Here is a 19837-nt window from a genome sequence, read left to right as displayed (position 1 = left end):
AGAAAGAGAAAATGCTAAGACTTCAGGGTTTTTTCCCAATGATTACAAAATTTGCTTCTGAATGATAAGCTGAATAATAGAAAAAAATCTGGGTGGGTTTTCAGATTTGGATATCTGAAGTTTGAGAGATAAATTGTGCTCCCTAATACCATACCTATATTTGAACTGAGATGATAACTAAGTCTAAAGTGTCAAAAGTTTATAAACTCTGCATTTTACAGCACAGTGCTGTAATGGAAAAATGAAGCCTGATGTACTGGTATTAGTAAATACTGTGCGAAGCAGAACCCCTACCATGTGTGTTAACGTATGCCATCCTGATAGTCTACTTACTTATTTTGTAAACCTGAATCTTTTAGACTAAGCTCAAGCACTTCTATGGCAACCATCCTAATATTGGCGTAAACTGTAGAGAGATAAGTACAAACTGTCATCATGAAGTACACAGACTGAGATTTTTATAGGCGTTTGTTCAACAGGCACTTTAAAAACACCGTTCACAAAATATATCTTTCATATTTCTGTACTGTCCTTCAAAACAGAGCAATGCCATGATAGCTGATGCATTTAGTTGCCAAAATTAATTAAAAAAAAAAAAAAAAGAAAAAAAAAAGAAAAAAGTGTTTACTGTTTATGGTCTTCTTGTGATTAACATGTCTGATTCAGCTTGCCAACTTCCTCACCCCATCGGACATCATGCTTGGACTGCTAGCTGCTGCAGCTCATGACGTGGATCATCCAGGGGTCAACCAGCCCTTTCTGATCAAAACTAAACATCACCTTGCCAGCCTGTACCAGGTGAGACTGATCACTGCGTTGATAATACGTAAAATGGTGTCAAGGAGGGTCTGAGCAATTTGCAGTGGCATTTCATGCCAAAAATCTGACAGGGGGGAGGTGCTGATCGCATCAGCCTGCAATTTAAAGTCTGGACAAGTTCAGTGAAGCTCCTCACTGGATCCCTCTTCTTACAGCAAAAATGATACACACGAGAAAGGAGGTGGAAATGTCAGATTTTGTTGAGGCCATTTAAGTCACATCAGTTGCCTGGTTTATTTCTTCTTTAGATCATCTGGGGTAAGGAAATGTGGGTAGGGGATAAAAAATCGCAGAGACTCAATTTTTACTTTATCTTCTTTCACTGACCAAGAAAGCAGCAGGCATGCTCTGAATTGGCATTGCATTAAAAGGAACTTTATCTTCATGTGGCTCTAGAAAAATTAAGCACTTAATGAATACTGCAATTATATGAATATATGAATACTGCAAGATAGAGGAAAGCGAGGAAAATGTTGTAGATATGTACCCAAATGTGCCTAGAGATACAAAGAAAGAAGTTAAAACAGTAGGTCACTGCACTGTCTGTCTAGACCAGTATCCTGTTTCTAAGAGCAGTCAACAAAAGATCTCAGAGAGAAACATAAGCATGGAGTAAGTACCAAGCTGTCCTTCACCTGGTGTATGTCCCAGCTCTGGCAAAGAGCAGTAGAAGACTTCCTGAAACAAAAACACAGACTCTCTTGTTCAGTAACTATCAATGAAAATATCTGGTTCTGATTTCTGTGCTCCTTTTATAATGTATTTGTACTTTTGGTCCATGGCAATCACTGCAGCTCTGGATTTTATCTACAACTGTCCTATGTGTATAATGCATGTATACCTGATTTTATGTGCATAATTCTACTCCTTGCATGATACTTATGTATTCATGCCATAGCAATGCTGCAAATCAAATCAAATCCCATAAATGCTGTAAAGTTGCTGAAAATCAAATGCCATAGTTCATAGCTAATAAATGGAGATGGTAGTTTGTAGCCTTCAGAAGAGTCAACTTCAGCCTTTGAAATAATGTATCAGCAGCAGAATACCCGAAGTTTAAAATTATTCTAAGTGAAGAAGTCTCAGCAGGAGCTAAGTACCTTTCTACTTATTCTTAGCAAATCAGGAGTTGCCATACCCATACTTTTGTGGTGTGTTTTGCTCCAGTCTTTTCTAAATGTCAGGGAAGATTAGTGAGGGAGAAAAGCCAGAGGACTAAGCTGAGGGGCTTTGGAAAGGTTGTGTTAAGGAAACTTTGAACAGCAGTGGGGAGAGCCATTCCACAAAAACACTGGCCCTAGGAAAAATTATAAACAACTCCTTCTCAAATTAATAATGGGAAACAGTAATATATAATTAAGTTGAAAATTCAGGCTAATCTGAAAGGACTGTAGCTAAAATAAAATACTGCTGTCTCAAAGACATGATTTCTGCTCAGCTTACTGGTCTTGAATATGCTTTCAAATTTTGGTTAGACAACACAGCAATTGCAGTCTTTCAAGAGCAAGTGTGATTTTTAAGTATCCTGTTTAGGGATGTACACTGGCAAGTTTCACTTATATTATTTTATCTGAAATTGATCCCAGATTATTTCCAAATATTTGAGTAGCAAACAGTATATGAATGCCAATAAAAGTAACAATGATGGAAAAAAGGTTTTGCTGAAAAAATTTTTGGTCAGAAATTGAGATTCAGTGACTAGTCTTTAAAACAATAAATTATTTTCTTCTCAAGATTAGTACCTTTCCATGTGCTTGAAACTAAAACAAAAAACTTCTAGTGTTTTTGATTTTTAAATGGCAGGGCTATAGAACTGCTGAGACTAATTGGAAAAACAATCAAACAAGCCTTTTAACATACTTAGCAGTCATCTTCTACTGAAGCAGTAGTAACTGAGGCTTAGGGTTACCTGCCCATGGCATCTTCTTGGTCTTAATTGTTTGTAAATTTAAATTAGAACTTTACATTTGAATAGTCTGGAAAAAAGAAATTTTGCAAAATGAGGTCAGTGAGTATTTGACAAAAGATGCAAAGTGCTTGACAGCTTTTGAAGGGCATGTTTGAGCAGAATCATGTTTCAAGAAGATAGGTGTCATCACCAAGGAGTTTAGAACTTTCAACATTAATTTTCAAACTAAATTCGTATTTTATAAGGCAAGATTTTTAATTTTTTTTTTCTGTAGTCTTTTGTAGTGCATGTGGGGCACCATAATTTTCCACAAAAATAGAAGTGTCTTGTTCAAGTTTCTATGATTGAGTGTGAAATGTGACAGGAGAGACCTAGAGGTCACTTAGCCACCTTGTTACATGATGCAGACTTTGCTTCTAGCTTTCGTGGCTGTTAAAATGAATAAAGAAGTTTTATTCTTGCTTGGTAATATGTTTTTTAGGTCACTGTAGCTTTAAAAGTCACAAATAATTCAAATTCTAGTTGATACATTTGACTTCTCCAACATTATTTCTGTTTCTTTATACTGAAAGCAGCATACAATTCAAGGTGGCTCACAATCCTGCCTTGTATTTATCCAAAACTCCACATCAAACCTACTGGAAATAGTCATACTGCTTAGTTTTAAAAAAGAAAAGAAACTGCATATTTCTGAAAAATGTTCAAAGGATTTGGTAAGAAAACAAAACTTGACGTAAATATTTTTTTTATAACTTCACTAACAAAGAGTTTATCTGTCTTTGTCTGCATGGGTTTGTTTTGTCTTTAGACATCTCTTAAATGAAGTGTTACAGTTTAGAATTCTGAAATGATCGTGTACAACATCTGTAGTATAAAACAGGCTTCAGAAATCTATGAAATAATGCTCCACAACTTGATTACAGATGCATAGTAATAGGAAAATATATTGTGCCTGTGTCAAGTACGGTGGTTTGGGAAAGTCACAGACTGGAGATTTGGTGATAGTCTAAGTGTTAAACCAAGTTTTTTTCCTCACAGTCCTCCAGTCTGTGCTACAGCCACCCAGTAGTTTCAGGCAGAGGCTTCCAAGCATGCAGCCTCTAGAACAAGTCTCTGGTACTCAGTTTTTAGGAACATAAAAGTTAGGGGAAGTAAGTTCTCAGGAGGTCAAAACTGAGAACTTGGCTCTGCAAGGCAGCACACAGACTTCTCCCTGCATGAGTTATCTTCCCACCAGCCAAGACAATCCTATGGCTCATGGCAATTAGCCTTAATAAGGCAGTGGAGTGTTCCTGGGTGGAATAGCTGACTCTACTCAGCTTCAGGGCTTCTGGCTGCTTGCAATCAACAGCAGAGTTGAATGACTTCATGCTCTGGTGTCACTTTTTAACTTGACCTTTCCTTTTCCCTCCTCCATGTGCTTGAAGTACGGGCAGCTAAGATAGTGCAGCTGCTTATCTTTAAGTTCTCCCTAGAGCAGAACTTACAGAAGCTGAAAGGCCTTGGGATGGATATCTGAGGGTTTTTTTTTTTCCTTTGAGTAACTATTAGTTGGATGCAAGAGGGTTCTTTGGGTACCTACACATTCAGTCCTGTTCTGGCTGTCCTTCAGCATGGCCAAAGAGCAACAAGCAACTTCATCCAGGGAGTGGAATTCCCTGGTTTTGAGATGGGTGCTGCTGAAGCAGTTCCTCCCATCATGTAATGCTGCCATGCTAGAGGGGACAGGGGAACACAGGGTGATCTGAGGGGCATCTCCCCAGCTGGGATGTGTCAAGGGTACAGTCAGACCAGGGTGGCAACAACTGTGCACACAAGCACTGCCTTAAACAAATGCCTTTGCCTTCCCAAAAGTCAAAGGTGACAGTCAGGCAGGGTTTGTCTAATTTACCTCAGGATAGGAAGATGGCAGCCAGATGTGGGGTGACTGTTGGGACCAGGGTTCAGCTCTGAGATGAAAGAGGTGAAAGAAGCAAAAAAGAAAAAAAAACTTGTTATGACCTATTACATACCCTTGTTTTTCTTGGTCATAGTGCAATTGCATAAGTCCAACTTGATGTATTTAGGCAAAAGGAGAAGAGGGGTATTTAAGTTGGCTAATGAACAGAATTGCTGTCAAAAGCAATTTAGATATTGCGTAGTTGATCCTGGCTTGGAAGATCTGTCAGCTCTTCCAAGGGAAAGGACTTAGTCTTGGCATGACTGGAAAGTCTTGGTGTTGGTTTTCTTTTGTTTTCTGGTTGTTGGGTTGGCTTCCCTCTTACCCCCCAGTATCCATGATTTCAATTAGGGAAACAAACAAACACTGAAGTAATATATCAGCGAACGTGTAAATTCAAACGCAACAGAACTTATTGCAGAAAAATATTGTCAAAGGAAATCAGCCCAGTTTGCACTCTGTCCTTTGCACTAATTTTGAGCATGAAATTTCAAGAAGAATACAGACAAGATGATCAAAATGCAAACTGGATCTTGGCTACTAGCAATGCTTTGTGTTTTAGCAGTCATTAGATATGACAGGATTACAAAGGATGAGGAGAAGCCATAAGGAGAAAACTCTATTCAGTTCCCCTTGGAGAGTGCAAGCTTTGTGTCACATCCAGCAGGAAAGGCAGCACTAAACCAGCTACACACCTCCTACACTTCAGAGCTGTGGGACTGTGCAGAGGGGAGCTGGAGAGAGGGATTCAGGCTGTAGTTTCCCAGCTGGCAGTGACAGGGTGGAGTCCTTGCTCTGCTGCCTGCTCAAAAGGTTTGGATTCATTTGGGTTTTTTGTAATCCAGTGCTTGTCCACTGCAGAAGCCATAAACTGCCCAAAGCAGGGATCAGGTGCCATGGCTCCCTTAAGAGTGTCCCTATTGCTAGGTGACAGTCATCTCAATTCACACTGTGCACATTGCTGTGGCTAACTGAGGGCTGGCATTCACTGGAAGAGTGCTCCCCTGGGCTGCTTCTGTGCAGCAAGCAGATGCTTTTGTGAATTAGAAGAATTGCATTAGAGGTTTCCAAACAAGTGATGTTTCTGAGGCATTAAGTGGTAGAAAGTACTCTGTGAATTGAATGAATGATGATTGGCAAATGCATTGTTGTGTTATGATAGTAATATAAAGTCATCAGACACAAGATACCCATTAGCTGTAATTTACAAACAACCTAGGCTGGATTTTGTTCCCTAGGAATTTTTTCCAACCTAAGTTTGGTTCCACTTAGTTGGAAGCAAACAAACAAAAAGGACTTAAAATTTGTTGCAGATTAAGTTGCTGAAGCCTGCAGATGCTCTGTGATGCTGATACTCCTCCTGCTTTCACTGAGCAGCTGCAGGCAGCTCCCAGTTCTCTGACACTGAAGGAAATTCAGCAGTTTACTTTTCTTTTTCTTGTCCGCTCTGCACCAAACTGTTGAAGCGGAGAAATCAACCTGGGATCAGTAGGAGGTAAAAATATGATTTTGCACTCATGCTTTAATTCTTTTCTTAATAAATCTGTTAGAATGCAACCTACCTCCCACTCAGATGAGATTAACTCCTCTGTTCACAGCAGGCTTAAAAACTGTAGAACAGCTATCTATGGCTGACCTTAGCCAGGACACTTAGAAGCACAAGGCCCTTAACTCCAGAAATCCAGACCAATTCCTCAGTCCATAAGGTGGTGAAAAAGTACACCTTTTAGGCTCGTGTTACAGCACTTCTACCCAGCTCTTGGCACCATGTGATACCTCAAATCTGTATTTGCGCCACGGATACCTGCCTAATCCTTGAATTTTCTCCTTTTATTTCTCCCTAGAATGTTTCAGTGCTGGAAAACCATCACTGGAGATCCACAATAGGCATGCTCCGGGAGTCACGGCTCCTCGCCCATCTGCCCAAGGAGGTGACGTAAGTGTCCGCTGGAGGAAATTAATCACTCAAACCACTCCCTGGCTCCCAACACTCCTCCTAAAAGGAGACTGGCAAAAAGGCCCAGGCTTTGGTGCAGGCTGAACTTCCTCCCCTCTCTTGGTGCCAGTATGAAGTCATGAGAATACAGGAGAAGTATTTTCCTGAGGCTTTGCCACTTCTCCAGTGCAGGAACGGCCACTGCCAGCACTGGGAACACTGGGAGTCCCAGTGAGAGTGGACCTTTTCAGATCCATTGTTGGCAATTTTCATTTTACATAGCACCAACCAAATATGAAAAGATTTGGTGATGAAAAGCATGAATTAGAGAGCAAAATGGAGGAATTGCTCAAATAGCATTGAGACTGCTCAGCACTTTTACAGCTGACGGAGGAGGTGTGGTTCAGTCTTCATGCTCTTTTTGGGTCATGAAAAAAAAATAAAAACAAGCAAAAAAAACCCCAGCACCTTTATGTTAACTTGTTACCTGCTGATTTTGTGCAATGTTACTCCTGCCAAGGAACGGAGATTGAGTCAATGCACAGCCTGCAACACTATGTTTTAATCACAGGTGATGTTACCAAGAATATAAACAAATTATCTGTAGGCAATAAGCTCCATATCCCTTTAGAAGTCCCTCGCATCAAACCAACAGCTTCAGTTGTACTTTAAAGCACTTGAGTCCAATCCTTTACAACTTCAACTTCAAAGTTGCAGTATTCACCACCCAGCTCTGAGCAGGTGAAGCAAGATGTGAAAATTTTTCTAGATGCACCATGCTGTTGTTTAGTGGTTTTTTACTTTCCTAGCACTTTTCAAAAAGCTTCTGGAACCACCTACACCAGTAAGCATTTTCCTTCCACGTTATCTGTTCTTCCTGAACCCCTTCAGACAGCTAGAACAGTTGTACCCTTGAAAATCCAGCAGAGGCTGACCAAACAGATCAGACTTGATCCATAAAGATAGGGAAAGCTTTATACTAGCTATCATACCTAGCAGGTAGTTTTGATCTATTTATGTTCAGTGGTTCCATGACTGAACCTTTTCTATTTTCCTTAACTGCAGCCAGGACATCGAGCAGCAGTTGGGTTCCCTGATCTTGGCAACAGATATCAACAGGCAGAATGAGTTTTTGATCCGTCTGAAATCCCACCTTGACAACCAGGATTTGAGGCTGGAGGATGCTCAAGACAGACATTTTATGCTTCAGGTAACTTAAAAAATATTTTCCCACTATTATTTCTTTATTAATTTTTCAAGTCACAGTACTTCCCAGTGTGTGTTAGAATAGCATAATATAGTGTGCCTGGACATCAGCATCTCCTTACCTACCATCACCATGAACACTTTCCTTCTGCCTCCTGGCAAGTATAAATTGCCTCTGGTGTTCCCTGATGAAATTTCCTTGAGTTTAAAAGCTGTGAATGCAACAGATACAGGAGAATGTAAAATGCTGAAAAAATAAGATAAGATATTAATTTTCTTTCCAGACCACTGCTTCTCTTGCTGGGTAATGCTTCAATTATAGTCTCTGTTCTGGCAAAAGTCATTTCACTGAGGTTATTTCCCAGCACCATGCAGGAGAGCCCCCTTGTTGGCATTCTTTCCAAGACAGCCTGACATCAGGTGCCCAAGTCCCATTCCTGTGACGGATGTGGCAGAGACAGCTGTTGCCATGGCAGCAGGTGCTTCTCTAGTGGATCTGCCCAGCTAATGAGGAAACCAGGCCTTATTTAAAATTCAAATGGCTCCACATTGGTTCTTCCAGCTAAGCTGCAGTAATTAACAGGCTCTTCAGAATAAACCTCTGCCTATTAAAGCATTATTATGATTAAAGTAGCTACATATACATGCTTCTCTAGAGAAATGACTTCAATTTAACCCTAAAATGCATAAAGGAGATTCAGTACTCGTTAGTCATAAACATCTACATGTTACCACTTTGTCAAGGTTACAGGAAAGGTGGAAGTTGCAAGGAAAGAATTGCTGATCTCTTAATTCTTCACACTCCAGAAGTGTGAGAAATGTAGGAATCTGGCTGCCTCTCCTCCATCAAACATGGTCTTCTGTCAGATTCCTGCATGGACCATGCTGGGCAGGGTGATGGGTTTATCATATTTCTGGGCAGATTAGGCAAGAAAGTTGTGCAAATGCCAAAGGCAGAGGGATTACAGATCGCAGCTATGGCAAAAAGTTTCTTAAGTGTTTTCCTGGAAGATAGGAAGTAGGACACAGACATGGTGAGTTTACTTATCTGGTGGACTAGTTGTGGAAGAAATGAAAGCAAAAATAACAAGGGATCTTGATTGATTGGGTTAAGTTAAAGGATGTTTGAAAGGTCCTTTTAAATTGACAATAACATTAAGGCTACTCAGAGAGAAAAGTGACTTGTACACTTCACTCCTCCAGTTTACAGGTCTGAATTTTTCCTCTGGGTGCCAGCATGATTTCTGACCTCTCTCTGGCTAACTGACTGTGTTCAATCTGTGAAGAAATGAGACACATGACATCTTGTTCCAAGGCAGAGAGACAGACAGACTATTACATGGTTTACTTTTCTGGAGCAGTTACTTGATTTCAAAAACCTCTTGCCCTCCTCTACTCTTTCCCCTGCAAAGCACTTTAAAGGTACTAGTTAACTAAGTGAAACCAAGCCAGGGGCAGTGCAGAGGGCCCTGTGCTTAGCTTTGTAAACAAAAATGTGCAGACATTAAGATGAAGTGTAACTAACATGAAATGCAAGGTCAGTCACCGAGACCGCAGGGAAATTATGCCCAAATACACCAGCTTGGCTCTTGCCTTCCTTGTCATCAGCCATGGATGGTGAGCCAGGCAGTCAGCAAGAGCCAGCCTGAGGCTTTTGTTGGCTTATTCCTTGCAAGGAATATCCAAAAGGCTTCGCAGTCTTGGAAACTGGCCCTCCTCTTGTTCTCACTACAGTAAAGCAGGGGGCTGAATGAAAGTTTTCTTTGTATCTTAAATAAACGCTCTTCCCTCAAAAGGCGAGTCTGAGTCTCTAAAAGGTGATCTTAACCCTTTCCAACATCGCTGGTGAGGCCTGAGCGTTTCATGACTGCAGATTTCCTGCTGAGCCACTGCAACCTCTTTTCTCACTGCTACTTTTCTCCTTTCCCTTCAGATTGCACTCAAGTGCGCTGACATCTGCAACCCCTGCAGGCTCTGGGAGCTCAGCAAGCAGTGGAGCGAGCGGGTCTGCGAGGAGTTCTACAGGCAAGGTCAGCCCCTTCACACCTGCCCATCTCCTTTCACCCCAGCTTTCTAACCCTCTCACGGGGTGAGAATGAGGCAGCATTCAGTCTACCCTGTTTGCCCAGAAATCTCCCTCAAGAGTGAGCTGCTGAAGAGATACTCTGCCTCGTTTGGGAAGCGGGAAGGGATGTAAGAGCAGCAAATATTTCTGTGCCCTCCCTCCTGCCTGCTTCTCCCAACCAGGAGGGAGGGTTCTGCTGTGCCTCAGCGCTTGGAATTTGGCTGGAGAGCCCACAGCTGGATGCTTCTCTGAGAACCTCCAGTCATCCACAGCTCTTCTGTGCTGGAACAGTTCCAGGGCTATGCTGCACCAAAACCCTACCGCTATCTGCTGCCTTTTATTTTGCTTTTCATGCTCCCACTGTAGCTCCAATGGGAGCCTTACCCTTGCTGGTTCCCCAGTATGACACATTCTTCTCTGCACAAAAGCAGAGAAAGGGTTCAAACGCCGTTCCCAGCACGCCAAGCTCTTCCAGTGCTGTTGAAAGGGCCAAAGCAGGCAAGCCAAAGCTCAGCCAGAACCTATTGCAAGTATTTTCAAACCCCTGCAGAGAATGCAGTCAGGCAGGGTTGTTTTTTTTTTAAACACAGTAATTACACCATTTGGCTCTATCTGCATAGGCAAGGTCATGCTGTGCTACAACACAGGGTGCAGCAGAGTTTAATCACTGCTAAATTCTTTGTTTGGAGCATCCTGAGAGCTGAAGGCAAGTAGTAGAAACACTGGAAGAGCACGCAATGAAGTTCTGAATTGATTTAAAATTCTGCACTACAGAAGTTAAGCCACATTCAAGCTGGTAACTTGTACATTTAGTCCATAACAAGGATAAATAGGACATCAAGTTTATTTTCAGCCAGTGTCAGCTTAAGGTGGTGAAATGTCTGACTGTGGTGCTTTTGAAGTGACATCATGTTAGTTGCCAGATGCAGGTTTATTCAGCCAGATGTATAGTCAAGGCATATATAATCAATACCCAGAGCATGAGGATCCTACTTGTGTGATGCCTCACTTTGAGTGTATTGAGGGATCATGCTGAGAAAGGCAGCACTCAGACCATATAAACAAGCTTTTTCACAAAGACTTGAGATTGTATCAAGTATAATACCTAAACTATACCTCTGAAAGGGGACACCAGAGCATATGAGACCAGCTAAGAATATAACAGAGAAAAAGAGTGTTTCATGTAGGAGAACATACAGAAACTGTGGTCTGACTGTCACTTGTGGCTGTGTAATCCTGGTAAGTCAGACATAAAACAATATTAAATAGCATGCATTTAGTTATCATTATCACTTTAAGATGTTATTGTAGACCTCTCTACCCCCTTATACAATGCTGGGGCTTGAAACTCTTTCTCTGCCATTAAGCTTTATATCTGAAACCCATAGCTCTCATGTTCTATGGCAGATAATACCATTAGTACCACCTTTAATCTTTCTTCTGGAAGGTATACAATGTTTCAGTTGTTCTTTGTATCTAACATTTCTAATGGCATTTTATTAGAGACTCGCAACCTGATTTTCCAGTCATGTGGTGCATTTACACTATGTCTATTAGCAAAAAAAAATTTACAACTTGGGTACATGTTTCAGGGAGCATCACCAGATGCCCTACAGCAGGTCCTAACACAAACCTTTCCTCAAAAAATACTTTAATTTGCTCTCAGATGTTTAAAAATTCAATTAGGAGCACAGGGTAAGTAATGCAGCTTGATTTGTTTATATAAAACTGGCATTGGCAAGAAACAAGTTTCAAGAAAATAGCTAATGTTTAAGTAACATTAATTATCCATTTATCTGGTGAGGTTTTAAAATTACTTGGAAGGTTTTCCTCAGCATGAAAGTTCTCAACAACTAAGTCATCCAGTTATTTTTATAGCAACTTGAAACACAAGAAAGTTGACCATCATTTAAGTTCTTACCACACAAAGGAAAGTCTTTGTCAAAAAGAAATTCTTTGTCAAAAAATTTGTCCAAAAAAAGAGTCAATTAAATGACCTGACAAGATGTTGATATACTTTGAGGCAGACAGTTGGTGTTGGGATGATGGTTGGACTTGCTGATCTTAGAGGTCTTTTCCAACTTTAATGATTCAATGACTCTAATATGCTTTTAAAATTAAGGTCTCCAAAACACGTAAGCGCTCAGATTTAATGTTCATTCAAAAGTCACCTTTACCTAGAGAGATGTTTTGTGGTACACATCCAAAAAAATGAAGGTATTTAGGCATTTAACATGATAATCAGTGATGCAAGATTCCAGCTGCTCAAATGCACACAGTTACAGGCTCTGTGAGAGTCTGAGAGTATGGAGAAGAGGTAAAAGTGGTAGGAATTTTTTTTTTTTTATATTATTTTATTTTTTTTCTTGCAGGTGACCTGGAACAAAAATTTGAACTGGAAATTAGCCCCCTTTGTAATCAGCAGAAGGATACAGTACCAAGCATACAGATTGGTAAGTATTAGTATTTCATTCTCTTCTCTCTATCAGAATCTTCTCTTATCTCAGAATGGCACAAGCTGAAAGAGAAACTTTTTTTTCCACAATCTAATGGTTGTAACAGTAAAACTGTCAGTACCATAAAAGTCACTATTCAAATTATAAATAAAATTTTCAAAAGGAAATGTATCCAAGCCAAATATGCAATAAAAGACAAAGGAGTCATTGCAAAGAGAAAAAAGGGATCATTCTAATATCTGCAGAGAAGAACCACAGCCAACACATGTGAGCACACACCAGCTACTTCCTAGTCTGAAATCTTCTCAGAGAAGGACACGGTCTCTCACAGATTTTACTGTTATACACAAACAGGAGCCCCATCTTTTCATGTGGGCTGGTCAAAAGCTGTGCGTTTCAAAAAGAGTTGGTAGCTGCGTGAAGGTTTATCTTCATTTCTCCTCAGGGTTTTTGCCACTAATATTGCTGCATTCTCTCAAGAGACTCCATGGGGCAGTAAGTTTGGGAAATGAATTTGTTTCTCACCTGCTGTCCTTTGCCTGTCTTCCCAGGGTTCATGACTTACATCGTGGAGCCCCTCTTTGAGAGGTGGGCCCAGTTTACAGGTGATACTCCCCTGTCTGCAAATATGCTAAACCATCTCAGGAGGAACAAGGCCAAGTGGAGGAGTTTGCTTCACAAGCAACACAGCAGTAATAGGAGCAATGACCACTCAGGTCAAGTGACTGGCAGCCAAGAACAGACTTTAAATGAAGAAGAGACTCCTTAGTGGCAGCTTTGCACTTCTTTTCCTTATAGCACTGCTATCTCCGTCTTGATCACAGCAGCAAACAAAATCCCGGGGAGCCAAGAGCCTGTTGTTAAGAGCATGGAAAGGGAAGAAATGGCAAAGCAAAAGCTGTAAGAGTCCTCATGAATAAGCCCACAGTTCTGCTGGGTGGCTTTCTGGATCTCCTTCACGTTCCTCTCCCCGCTCTTCATTCTGCGCATGCCTGGTGCCATTCATCACTTCTGATAAAGAACTGCCTGAGTGCAGGGTCCCAGTCAGCACTACTGGAGCTGGGCTGGTTGTGGCTGCTGTGGAGCAGGGAGGATTACCGAGAGAAGAGGGGAGACAGAGGCACTCCTGGTTATATATTCATTTACCACAAGTCATACTGTGACACATGTATATAGGCCCAGAGCACCGCACGCTTTCCAGGCTGGCAGCTGGGCTGCACGTGAAACCAGCGGCATCTTCAGCATCCAGAGGACACTGGCTGAGTGAGACAGTGCTCAGAGAGAGGGCAGAGAGAGGCTGGTTATTTTAGTAATTAAAACAAAAACCTTTTTAACTTTTGTATTCTGTGCACTAAACAGCAGATCTATAAACCTTGGACTGAAGTTACTCTCCATATAGGCAACGCCAGTGTAACAAGGCTCACTTTGGTAACCATTTTTATGCCACTTTGGATAAAAGACAGGCATCTTCTCATTGCAAAGAACAGTGTTCCCTCACAAACTAAAGGGGAGGTGTTGTACAGCCTAAACCTTTAAAACACGAACAGATCTATCTTTTGAGTACTGTTTCAAGTAACGTGTTTATATTCATATGTGTACATTTTCTGTAAATACAAAGCGCTACTGATTCCCATGCCAAAATACTGGAGTACTGTGGGATTGCTACCTGTAAAAACATTGGCACTGTGAACAGAATACTGTTAGTTTTAATACAAGAGAAAGCATTTGTAAATATGGTATAGAGTTTATTAATATACACCATTGTTTGTGGATAAAAGCCTTAACTTTTAGCATCCGCCATCTTCTGATAGCTGCCAAAATCATATGATCACAAAATACGGTTCTGAACTGCCTTTCCACTATCCAAGGTGTGTCAAAGGTCATAAAGGAATGAAGTCTGTCAGGATAACTTCTTGAAAACTTCAAACACATTCCATATGGGTCCATGTTGTTAATCCATGGTACCTTGCACATTTGGTCTAGGCAAATGCTTCACAGAGCCTGAAGTTCAAAAAAAAAAAAAAAAAAAAAAACAACCAAAAAACTAAAACCCACAGCAAAACGACATAATTTGACAGTTCAACCCGATTACCATTTATTCAAGAGTGTGAATTTTTTTTAAATAGCTTAGTGATCTGCAAAGCACGACATTCTAATAGTTCTGGAGTCCAGTTTTCTTGAGTGATGTTGCAGTGTAGCTGATTTATTTTCCCCACATTCCCACCTTAAGTAGCCATCATCAACATGCATTTGTATTTTTCTTTTCAATAAATAAATAAAAAATATATACTTAACTGACTTTTAGATCAGTTTCACTCAATGAAGGAAAAAAGAAAACGCATTGCAGTCAGACTTAGGGAAAATCTAGCATCATAGATGAGGAATTTTCTACAGTCTTGTGTTTGTGAAAGATACATGGCCTTACATGTGCCATGAACAGCCTCAGTTCAGATAGTCTTTACAAACCTTTACTTAAGCTTCCATCAATTCAGTGAGATTGTATTCTAGAACACTCCTGCATTGCACCAAAGTGACTGTCCACTTGTCTACCCCCATAAAAATTAATTGCATTCAGGTAAAATGTAGTGTTGTTGTAAACCCACAGGACATCAAACCTTGTAAGCTGTTTTTCCAAAAGAAAATGTTTAGATATGAATATCTTAGAGAGGCCAACGAAGAAAGAGCTATTCAAGTTGGTGTTTGAGAAAGATATATTTACTCATGAAGTGCAAGGAGAGTTATAATAGAATTTTTCTCATGTGAAATATTGATTAAAGTGTTCATGCTCATAAGGTAAACAGTGTGTTTAAAGGCAAAGAAAAATCTTAAGTTTTAGTAAAGGATGTTTTACTCTACTAATTAGTGGGACAAGCATCTTCGGAGAAAGAGATTGAAACCCAGTGAAGTAGGAAGTTGGAAATCACTATGAAGACACAAAGCATCCTGAAAATGGTGGTTTGATTCTCCTCTACTGTTTTGTAAGCTGCAAGCTGTTGTTGTAGAATAAAATTATTTCTAATTAGAGGACAGAAATGTCTTTTTAACCACCTGATGAGGGGGGCAGGAACATCACCGCTTTGCAGCTTTTTAGGTGTATCTTTCCTTCTCCTGACAGATTTAGGACAATCATTAGAACATTATGTGAGCAGTGCAAAGTGCTGCTTAGAAGCACTTAAGTACAAAAAAAAAAAAAGGGGGGGGGGATATAATTTCCCTTGTTTTGTCTTTTTACTAAGAAATGGAAGCCATTTTCCATCTAGTTCAAAGAATTTTTTTAAAATATTCTGAACTCTGCTTAAACAAACCTAGTGCCTAGCAGCATAAAAAGCTTTTGACAGATACATTCTTGAGCTGTTCGAGGAGCTTCAAGAAAATAGGTTCAACAGGAAAGCTTAGCTACAAATCAAATTCTGTTATAGATACATTAAAACCAAGACTTTTTCTGTAATTAAAGCCTACAAGGCCCATTACAAGTCTGCTCTTAACCATGCTAAAATTTTTCAGTTTTAAGAAGCTGCTCCTAAAACAACAACGAAACAATGAAACAAGGCTTGAAATAGGTTCAGGGTGGCTCCAGAAATGCTTTCCTACTCAAGAGCCAAACTCATTACAGAAGATTGGGTCCGGGTTAGTTTGCCTCAGGTGCCCTAGACAAAAGTGTGCTGAAAAGTTAGGCTCTGGCTGCCAGATCCACTGGGGCCTCTAATGCACAATGCTACCATTTGATTTCCTGCAGGAAAAGTCAACCTGTATCTGCTACAGCCAACCCAACAGCACCAGTGCTCAGTATATGTGGTTGGGATAGACACTTGGTATGACCTCGTTTGGAGAACAGAAAAGTTCTGTCCAGGATTTCTGCCCAGGATGCCAACAGAATGCCAGACGTGCAGAATAGAACAACACCTATGCAGATAATGCAGATTTTTATCTTGCTAGCCCTATTGGCCATTTTACAGAAAGGCCTTGTAAATTATTTTTCTTTCTTATTGGGCCAGAGCAGCTAAAAGATACTAAAGTTTTAAAACCGAGTTATGTTTTTAATATAAGTAAAGAAGTAGGAGCTTAAAACTCTTTTACAGTCCACAAATAAAGATCATTTTATTAAAACCTAGTTTCTTTCAGTGCAGATTTCATACCATCAAAAAGGCGAATTCTGTATAAATAACAATAATAATAATAAAATGGTGATAAGTGAAACTTTTAGGCTGGTTAAAATAATGCATATCTATGCATTTTTCATTAAGCAAAGTTTTTACCTGTCTTTGGGTTTTTAAGCATCAAGGTTTCAGCCCGAAGACAAAGGGGGGGAAAAAATTTGCTATTTAAAAATGTGTCCCTCTGAAATAGAGAAAGAGGAGCAGCTGAGACTAAGTAGAATCTTTGAAGAAAAAACAAAATAAAACAAAACACATAATCAGCAGTTGTATTTAACCTAATCTAAAACATGGTCAATTATTTTTGTATAAACTTGGTTTCTATAAAGAAAATCAAACACTCCCCAAGTGATCAGTCAGAAGGCTGCTACCACAGTAAATGAGATAAGCCCATTTTTACACTGCATAACTATCTCATCTGCTTTTCCAATTTGCAGATGAAATTTCTATTAAAAGTTTCAAAAAAATCTGTCATCATTCATACAAGCCCTTCCAAATGGACTCCCCTTGGAAAGGAGAAACACTGAAGTAGTTAAAATTTTATTTTTCTGATATCAGCCATAATTTTGTCACTCAGCTGAGCTGTCCATAAAGTACTCTCATTCCCCTCCTGATATCACCATGCCTTGCTAGTGACCTACAAAAATCAATACTTAAATACAAATTAAGGTGCTGCAAATCAAAAAAAGCCACCCCCAAAACAAAAACTCAAGGTAAGCTTCATGAATATTTATCCAAATTACTTTGATTGGTGCAAACTATTCTTCTATTACTTGTTTCTATAATCCAACCAGTATTTTAGGTACATACACTTTAAGTGCTGAGCATAAGTTTGACTTGGATGTAAAATATATTCTGCTTATCTTTGAATTCAAGATTGTATATGTCATGTTTATTGTAAAGCATTTTATATATACATATTCACATATCTTATACAACTCTATGGGCCAAACACTGGTCCCCCACCAACTTCACTGGGACCAAGACTCAGCCCCCATATGTGCGTATATATGCCATATGCATCATTCTGAAAGGAAGCACTAGATTGTGTGAAAATGCTGTGACTGCTATGCAGTGATGCCAAGAGACTTAACTGTATCTTTTTTAACATACTGCTGTAAGTATTCGTCATGTCAAAGAATGACAACTAATAAAAAAAAATAAATAAATAAAAAAAAAAATGAAGTGTTGAAGTTCTTTGGTAGGGCCAGTTGATTGAAAGGATCTCCTTAGTTTACAGACTGCATTCCAGTTTGACAAGGCAGCAAAAGTCCTGCTGCATCCATCCTCCCACTGCCTCTCTGTCCATACCAACAAAATACTCACATTCCTACTGCACTGTTTCTGAGAAGAGCTTTTCTCTAAATTTACCCATAGCATTGCTTCAGTTCAAGTATTGTATCTTGTTCCTCCCTCGTGTCATCGGTCACTGTTAATTTGTTTTCTCATTTCTCAGCTGCATACCATGTGCAACATGACAGAGGCTTGTAAAGTTGAACTGAAAACAAGGGAAGTATTGACTTTCTACACTGATAAATATTTATAAGAGAGAAAATACCTGTCATTGCTGCTGGACTTCTGCCACTGCAGGGACTTCTTGAATTTGATACATTTTAAAGCTAGATTCTATTTGTGCCTCAGTCTTCAGTAACAGCACCTAAGTCTGTGCACAGCCAATGCTAAATTCAAGTGACTATAAGAACAGGGAATAGATTTGGTTTCAGTGTTACTTGGATAGCATTTTAAAGTCACTTTCTTAACCTAAACAAAATACTATTCAGAATTGTAACGAAGTGTTTTCATGTCTTGCCTGGATGCAAGCTGAATTGCAGAATGGATTCTAGGCTCAGAGAGATCTGTTTTATACGGATGGAGTTGTGATGGTTTCTCCAGGAGAAGTTTTAAAACAGTCATCACTGGACAAGCCATTCATAATTTCCCAAATTGAATTTAGCAGTGTTATTTTCATCTAAGTTAATACATGTTCCTACTCTACACAGGCTCTATCTGTATGGGTGCTAATATTTAATGGTTCAAGCAAATAATGTCGAGTAGTGTGTTGAAAGGAATCACTGAACTTAACAACAAAAGAAAAATTAACAATATAGCAATATTTTTGTCCTGGCCAAAGACTTAACTGTGGTTTTAAAGCTTAGGTGAAGAATCTGGGAAATAAAACTACTCATTAAGAAGCAATACAATGCACATGTGACATTATTTAGGTGACAGACAGTTTTTCTTAAAGGTGAGGAAGTCAGCATATCTCCACTATCCAACACAGTCCAATCCTCTCTTCAAACTAACATGGGCATAGTTGCAAAATATGCTGGTTTTAGCAACAAGTCAGGCTTATGGTGTTCCCACTCATACACCTCTTGATCTTTCAATGATGCTATGTTCCATACCATCTCAAACAGCTTTTTAGGGACAGACAGACAGAACATAAAGAAGGGTTTAAATTAATTCTGCCAGTAAAACAAACTGATCACTTTATTATATCCTAGGCTAGTTTGAGTCTCAGGAAGTTTTACTAGACATCAGATACAGATGCATCCCTATTGAATTTTGCTACCAGCAGCACCATTTCCTAGCAGCTACCTTGGGTGTCTACACAGGACCACGAAGACTTAAACACACAAGGAAATGAGCATCACAATAGTAGATTAATTTCATGCCAGACAATTTTATGGTAATAGACTTTAGAGTGAAGAGTTGAATCCTATATCCTAAATATATTTAGGTCTAAATATATTAGGGTTTAAATATATTGTACCAGATTAGGAAGATGACCTTAGTTACATTGTAACTAAAATGGAATATCAGAATTCATACAAACAGGGATAAAAAGAAATTGTACTACACCTCCACCTCTCCTACCTATCCTGAAGATAAATTCTTTGCCCTAATTTTCATACTAATTACCCCTCTAGAAAGCACAAGTACCAGAGCAGGAAGTGGGCAGGAGGAAAAAAAAAAAAAAAAATAGAAATATGGGGGGAAAAACTGTAGCCTCAGTACAGACTGAAAGCTGCTGTTTTCCCCGAGTCAAAACACAAGCAAAACAAAGTAAAGCAATATATATGGAAGTTGCTGCCACAAGAATACATTAGCCTTTAACTATATACCAAAACTTAAAAGAAGATTGAACAGCTATATGAGCAAAAAGAAAATTCATGGTTACAAACAGCTCTTACTAAAATATTCATCTTTGAGAAAAGATCCCTTATGATGTAAATCAACATTTTGTTTAGAATGACATTTCCATGACCTCCTCATGCAAGTCAGTAGCTGTTACATTCCAAATCCAGTTTTTACCCATATGTGCAGAGTATTCTTATGAGCTTATATATGAA

General features: G+C 39.5%; 1 protein-coding gene across 3 annotated transcripts in view; it reads left to right on the top strand.

Annotated features, from left to right (window-relative positions):
* The window catches only part of PDE7B (phosphodiesterase 7B), a 170948-nt gene extending 153283 nt beyond the window's left edge, over positions 1-17665 (top strand). For all 3 annotated transcript variants that reach the window (XM_071740844.1, XM_071740846.1, XM_071740847.1), the window contains 6 exons: positions 667-798; positions 6512-6603; positions 7669-7813; positions 9743-9839; positions 12247-12327; positions 12882-17665. In XM_071740844.1, the coding sequence (XP_071596945.1) occupies positions 667-798; positions 6512-6603; positions 7669-7813; positions 9743-9839; positions 12247-12327; positions 12882-13099 (765 nt within the window). In that variant the 3' untranslated portion in view covers positions 13100-17665. The remainder of the gene's footprint in view (positions 1-666; positions 799-6511; positions 6604-7668; positions 7814-9742; positions 9840-12246; positions 12328-12881) is intronic.
* Positions 17666-19837: the final 2172 nt, after the last annotated feature.

The sequence above is a fragment of the Heliangelus exortis genome, chromosome 3 (assembly GCF_036169615.1).
Source record: "Heliangelus exortis chromosome 3, bHelExo1.hap1, whole genome shotgun sequence".
NCBI classification, from domain to species: domain Eukaryota; kingdom Metazoa; phylum Chordata; class Aves; order Apodiformes; family Trochilidae; genus Heliangelus; species Heliangelus exortis.
The sequence above is the reverse complement of the archived record's forward strand: the minus strand, read 5'-3'. Positions and strand labels throughout refer to the sequence as shown.